This window comes from Saccostrea echinata, unplaced genomic scaffold, assembly GCF_033153115.1.
Source record: "Saccostrea echinata isolate AGI-Se365-2 ecotype Australia unplaced genomic scaffold, CSIRO_AGI_Sech_v1 ptg000014l, whole genome shotgun sequence".
In the NCBI taxonomy this organism is placed as follows: domain Eukaryota; kingdom Metazoa; phylum Mollusca; class Bivalvia; order Ostreida; family Ostreidae; genus Saccostrea; species Saccostrea echinata.
The window spans coordinates 3,107,501-3,114,183 of NW_026889763.1; the positions used below are offsets into that span (position 1 = coordinate 3,107,501).

A 6,683-nucleotide genomic window follows, 5' to 3' on the forward strand; every position below is an offset into this window, starting at 1 on the left:
CTCGGGCAATTTTGTAATCGTTCCGGACCGTGACGACAGACGCTTCGCTGGAGGTGATCATATTTCTGATTGTATCAAAGTTGATATCCAAACTGTTCTTGTAATTCAATGTGATGCCTTTAACTTTGCAACAGGTACTTATCTTCCCATCTTGGTCTTGGGCGGTATACGCATAATTTTTCGGTCCACCGGTGACAAAGGAAAGGATTTTCTTACCGGGGGTCTCGTCTGTCATGTCCCCCAAGTAATCACACAGAGGCGGCGACCATTCCCCCGTCCGTGCGGTGAAGATGACCGAATCTGTGTCAGCATATAGAGTCCGGTCGCCTAATTTTTCCAGACAGGAGTATAATTTTAGACGAGCCTGTGCCGTAGTGTACGCTGCGATGACGACGTTGGTTCGGCCGCTGGACTCCACGAAATCATCGTCTAAGACCCACTGGAGTCGTACCATTTCTTCGGACACATAGCTGACGTCTTTGACCTGTTGGCGATTGCCAGTCAACATATCGAAATATTCGCAGGGATCGGTCACGTATGTTGTTTTGGGCATGTTTTCTCGCTGACCGAACTTACCCCAAAAACTGTTGAGCATCAGTTTTGCCAGCGCTCTGAGACCTGGGTTCGATACGATGTTAGCATATTCGAGACGAATTCCTTCTCTTTGGTGATATTCCTCTATGTACTTGTATCTGTCTGCTTCCGTTTGACACCATTTTGGCCAACCGGATGCCTCTTGCTTCATTTTGAGAAATGTATTGACATAGTCGGTGAATGCTCCGCCCGATTTTGTTAGTGGATGGTATTGTGATATGCGATCGAAATGCCACACTTCGAAAATCTTATCCATCACGTAACCCTTTTCTACGGCTTTTTTGACCTCGTCGGTGACCCAGGTTCCAGTGATCATCCTTTCCCGATCGTTGTGCTCACAGGTCTGTATTTGTTTCTCCATGCACGTTCGACAGAGGCCAAACTGGAGCTTATTGTTGATTTTCGATGGAAGGACTGGCATGTATAGATGCTTTGATGGAAGGATGGAAGGATGCGGCATTTGATGAGGGCTTCGTATTTTTGAAGCAGGTTAAAATTTTCGGTCACGATGTGGGGACGTCCCAATGGAATCTTGCCCGTTTTATTGATGAAGGGATAAAGAGAAGTCACATCAAAGTATTTGATACTGGTGTCTTCATCTGCCTGGGCATGCAGTTTAAAGGCTTCGGTTCTACCGCCGAAAAAGGCGTCTCTAGGTTGTAAGGGAGAGGTCCAATCACCCTCTCTCACTTATTGCCTGCATGTTGAATCTCTACGTTTGTTTGAAAAGCATGGTATTTTATCCACTGCATGGCTTTGAAGGACTGTTTGTCCATCGGTCTATACCCTTGTGGTGGTATAATACCTATAGATCTTTCCTCTAAGAACAATTTCCGAAACACCAAGTTGCAGGCAGAAGCAATCGTAATACAGTGAGCAAAAGGATCAATGCCTTCCTCACCATTTCTGGATGTCATCTGCATGAAAATCATTCTAAATTTCAGACATCCTCTTCTCAAAATATCCACGTCCGATCGGCAATATTTGGTAATCTCTTCTTCGAAATGGAAAGAGTCGTTCTTATGTTCATCATACCACAACATAAAATTTTGACGATCGTCTGGCATCATACCTTCCGGATTATAGTAGTTCATGTCAGGGAGCCGATCAAGGATGATATGTTGATTTTCGCGTTTGTTGAAGAGATGAGGAAAGTATCCTTTGGCCAATTCGGAAAGATTGAAAGCCTTTGGGATTTTAGAGAGAGCCATTGGAATGAAATTCGTAGAGTCGATGAATTTCATCTTCAGGTGAGGCACCTTTATGCTCATGAATTTCGATCCATTCATGATCACCTCCGGCAAGATGGCATTTTCGTACATATAGCTAACGATAGGAAAGCTATCGTACCCTCGAAAGTTATGACAGAAAATACGCGATTCTTCGTTTTCCTCCGAAAACAACCATTTACAGAAATCGTCACGTGTATTGGGGCCCTTGAATATTCGCTCTTTGTACTGGCATATGTCACAGAAGCTTTGATGGTCCTTCTCGTCTTCGTCAATGCATTCTCTTCGCACACCTTATGTACGACACATAGATTGGGAACGTGTCGGAAGGAACCACAGGATGGTTTATGACAATTTTTGCAAACTGTCGTCTTTTTCGGAATGTATCCTTGTTGGCAAGGATTTGTATGGCAGTCAGATTGGTTGCAATTTCCACATACGATTTGCTGTTGTGGTTGGTAGCCGTCGTTGCAATGAATCATCTCGTCTTGCGTGCATTCAAAGTAAAAGAAGATCCATTTTTTCACATCGTCATCTTCATCGACCCTTTTCTTTCTTTTTCTTTTCAACAGCTTGGTTGCTTCCTCCTCTGCCGTGGTTTTCATATAACACACGTGATCTTTGGACATGAACATTTTACAAGTGTCACAGTATTTGTTTCCACACACGTGCGGTTGCTTCGATTTGTTTTTGTTCACTGTGGTAGAACACTGACTACAACGATAATACGTATGACACGTGGAATTGCCTTGAGACGACAGTTCAGCGTGAAGCTGGAAACAGGTCGTGTTCTTGAAATGACGATTGCATGTGGAACAATACTGCCAGTCTTCTGATTGGTCGTCATGGCATTTGTGGCATAGATAGCATGGTTCATTGCAGATATGCTTTTCTTTAGTGTTAAATCCTTTCTGACATTTCTGACAGAAATAATTTCTGTTTAAGAACCCCGACATCGTAGTGATTACATCATAATGATTGTTGTGATGATACAAGTAGATCTTCTTCTCTGCATCTGGGCCTTGGTACACGATGGCATTGAAACAATCTTTAGAGACAACGTGGATCTGGTATCCAGGCAACGTCAACTGAAAGGCCTTCACGTCATCCAAATCGCACTGCCGTAAAGGCACATTGACAATTTTGTGCAAGTCTTCGGCCAGGGTTCTCTGTATACTTAAACCTGATGCATAGGAGAAGACAGTTCAGGATGCACATTTCATTTTATGAACAAGTGGTAAATAATAAGACATGTCAGAAAAACATAACATATGAAATACGATGGATATCTTTTCTCTTCAAATGAATACCACGTATTATATAAGGTCAAACCTGTTCGTATCGAATTCCATTTTGGATGGTTGTCAATTCTAGCTTTGGCCGTCACAATGGCTCTTGCACAACATAAATGGTCTCTATTGATAATCTTGATGAAGCTTCTCTTTTCTTTCAGCGACTTTTCAAGGTCAACGCAGCTTTTCTTTTTATGTCCTTTTCCAGAGGGCAGTTTGACATGGATCAGTTCAATTTCTAATGACTGATCTACGACAAATTCTTCATAAGACTGCAGCACACGCTCTGTTTCGGTGAGAAGACGATCCGCCGATAGCTGCGCAACCCGCATGAAGGGTAAACTTATGGGGTAATCCAGCTCTGGACAATGCACAGTTAAGCGATTAAGTCTCTGGAGTCCATGAATCCTGTTTTAAAAAACATCTCTAGAAATTTTACCTGATGCATTTATTTAAACGGGAGACATCTATAACAAATGTTGGATGAGAAGACATGTTTTATTGTCCAACTTTGTTCAAGGGTGTTTAAAAATAAGTTGTTTCATAAATTTATTTTACCAGTGCAATACCCATGGTCAGTGAAAGTATTTATACCTGTCAAATCTTTAATCATCGAGGAAAAGAGGCGACGCAGACTTTGTAAAATATTAGGTAGATTCCTGATTTCCAGGTCTTGAAAGTGCACTCGATATCTGTTTGCCGTGGTGTTAAATTTCCGCATTTTTTGTTCACCAAGAGGAGTAACTCTGTAGTTTTCTGTAGGGTCATCCATCTTGGTAATTCGTCTTTTCATTGAAGGTCCGGATTGAGGAGATTCGTTTGTTCTCTTTTTCCCGCTTCCAGATTGACCATGACGGTGATAGCGATGTAATTCTAAATTATTCTCTGTTGTAAAGGCTTGAGGACAATCTGGACATTGAGACAGATTATGCTTTTTTCTGTGCTGTGCAAGATTATCCTCCCTTGCAAACCTTTTCCCGCAAACGTCACATCTGTAACCTTCCATATCCTACAATAAACAAATATGTTTATGTAAACGGTATCAGTAGTACCTGTTCTTTAAGGTTTGTCATTAAGTACTATACAATAATAATGGATTCGTTTTTATTTGAAACTTATTTCTAAATCATTGTTAGTAAATATAGATTTTCTCTTTAAAACAAGGTTGCTAAATTTTAGGATATATATAATGACACTTATGAGAATTCTGTGATAGGTTGAATATTTTTAAACGGTCACGTGGGAACGAGATTTGTAGTAAATTCCCTGCTTACTCTACCGAGCTTTTGTAAACACTATCGAGTCATGATACTATACAACAAAATAAATAATCAAGTTTATACGTGTCATATTTCATCAAATCAAGTGTAAAACTAAGAACCGCTATCTTTTCCAGTTGAATATTTATCGAAAGTGTGTGTATAGATTTCTTACCTTAGAAAGAAATTAAATTCCAAAGAATAAAATAGCAACCGTGTTAATTTCCATATGTTACTCGTTAGGGTGCTGTATGATTTATGACGCACCAGTATCTAGATTCCGTTTTATATATTATTCTAAAGTCGTCATGGAAACAAACAGAAAACAAGTGAAACGATTGGTTACTATATGATCATTAAAAGTATTAATTAATTTTAACTCCTCCTGTAGTGGATCCCTCTATTGTGACATGTCATACATACCGAAAATCATATTTTGTTTCCATAGAAACATATCAATTGAGTTCATTCTATTGACTACCCTGGTCATTGCACACATAAAACCACTCATTCAATTCATTTTTAACCTTTTGTGCACCCTCTTTGATTGTCTCCATCAATAGTTTTATTCTTGATAATCGTTTGTCGTCGTTTCTTTTATAAAAATCGGTCATCTGTATCTCTATTGAGAGATTAGCTATTGTATATTCCCCCTGTAAAAATCTAGGTCACACCGAACCTTGCGACCGTCTCACTTGAGAGATTAGCTATTGATTACCCCTTATAAAAACTTACTTTAAGACGGATGAAAGATCAAAATGGACTGTACGTGTTGAGACATGTATATCTATAAATAAATGATTGACGCACCATCCAAGCGTAAAGGAAAAGCTTTGGCTACTTTTAATTAATCACATTCGCTTTATATTTGGTGTAATTATAGGGAGGGGGTTTATATAACAAAATTTCACAACTGTATTTCACTTCCCTTTCTTATCAATGTACTTTTACGCATGGTTGTACCAGTATTGTTACAACTGGTTGGGGATAATAGACTTTCAATCTACGATGTGTGAATACACCAGACATTTAAATGCATTGAGACATGTTTCTACACGTTATTTTTGGTCACGGTGTGTAGATATATATATATATACATGTTCTTACCCGTAGTTTTTTTTCAATTGAATGTGTCTATCTCTAAATAAACCTTTAAATAAACCTATGGTGTATCCTTCTTTTTACTGATTAAATACAAGCATTTAAATGCCCAAGTTCATTGAGACATGTTTCTACTTGAATACCTCCGTTGCGAGGTCGAGATAGACATGTCTCTACCTCGTAGTATTTCGGTCGAGTAAATCTCTATTCAAATGAATTTTCAATAGAATCTTTAGTCACCTTGGTGTACGAAGACGAAGGTAATTTCCCTGTTTACGTCACGAAAAACTCCCAGTAAGGGCTACAAAAATCCCCTTTATGTATAGTGTGCGGTTCTATTATTTACAATTGTTAATTTATTAATGAGGTGGTATTTAATCGTTGCTGGAACAAATAGTTGAGGAGGGGGGTGGGTGGGTTGACTACCCCAGGACCGCACTCTACTCTTGGAAAAAATCCAATTGATATGTCACATGATACTATTCTGGTAACGTGTTTCATTTTGTACTTCATGACTCCGGTCCCCCCTCCCCCAGTCTTAACTCTACTCGTTGAGACCTTCCATTTGATATGTCACACGATACCTTTTGGGTAACTTTTTGATTCTGCACTTAATGACCCCGGACCACCCCTGGGATGACCACTCTTCGTCAAGACCTTTCCTTTGATATGTCGCACCCTACCCTTCGAGTAACTTTTTTAATTTTTGCCCTTGACCCCAGGGCTAAACATAGGAGATTTAAAATTCTGGTTTTCCCGCCTTCCAATGTAGGGTCACGTGACCAAAATTCAAATGCTGCCTTCTGATTGGTCAAAAGTTTGATAACGTCATTGGCGCGAAATTTGAATGGCAATCTAAATGCGCCCACTCCACTACTTGCAATGTTAATTAATCTGGGACTGTCCAAAATATATAGGTGAATAGTGTATATTATGCTAGTTTTTAGCTGGTTTAAAGGTACGGATAGCTTGGAGAAAACCATCTGGGATCAAGACAGTATCCCTATGTTTGTGCGATGTAGGTTAAGCGTATTTTATGAGGTACTCTCAGATGATACATAATTCAGGGATTTTGGGATAATGACATCTATAACATCAGTTTAAATTGTCGCCCGAGTTCCATTCACTTCACGGGACGTAGAGATTGGTTCTTCGGACGATACGGTATAAACAGAAGTCCCGAGTCGAGGTAGAAGAAAAAAATCCCT

General features: G+C 39.7%; 2 protein-coding genes across 2 annotated transcripts in view; both read right to left on the reverse strand.

Moving 5' to 3' along the window:
- LOC133186996 (uncharacterized) overlaps window positions 1–955 on the reverse strand; it is a 1,077-nt gene extending 122 nt beyond the window's left edge. The window contains exon 1 of the mRNA XM_061322372.1: window positions 1–955. This exon is cut by the window's left edge and continues 122 nt beyond it. Coding sequence (XP_061178356.1) covers window positions 1–955 — 955 coding nt within the window.
- A 325-nt stretch (window positions 956–1,280) lies between these two features.
- On the reverse strand, window positions 1,281–4,286 carry LOC133186998 (uncharacterized). Its single transcript, XM_061322373.1, has 4 exons — window positions 3,710–4,286; window positions 3,156–3,523; window positions 2,264–3,006; window positions 1,281–2,051 (listed from the first exon to the last, which is right to left on the reverse strand). Exons 2-4 carry the CDS (start codon window positions 3,445–3,447, stop codon window positions 1,281–1,283), a joined length of 1,806 nt encoding a protein of 601 aa, XP_061178357.1. The 5' UTR covers window positions 3,448–3,523; window positions 3,710–4,286.
- Between the last annotated feature and the right edge of the window lie 2,397 nt (window positions 4,287–6,683).

Bases quoted from the DNA above. Each gene is read 5' to 3' on its own strand.
- LOC133186998 (XM_061322373.1), bottom strand. From the start codon at position 3,447: ATGCGGGTTGCGCAGCTATCGGCGGATCGTCTTCTCACCGAAACAGAG. The intron at 3,007-3,155 runs GTTTGACCTTAT...CCTATGCATCAG, and splicing joins ATGGAATTCGATACGAACAG to GTTTAAGTATACAGAGAACC. The intron at 2,052-2,263 runs GTATGTGGAAAT...GACATATGCCAG, and splicing joins ACCAACCACAACAGCAAATC to TACAAAGAGCGAATATTCAA.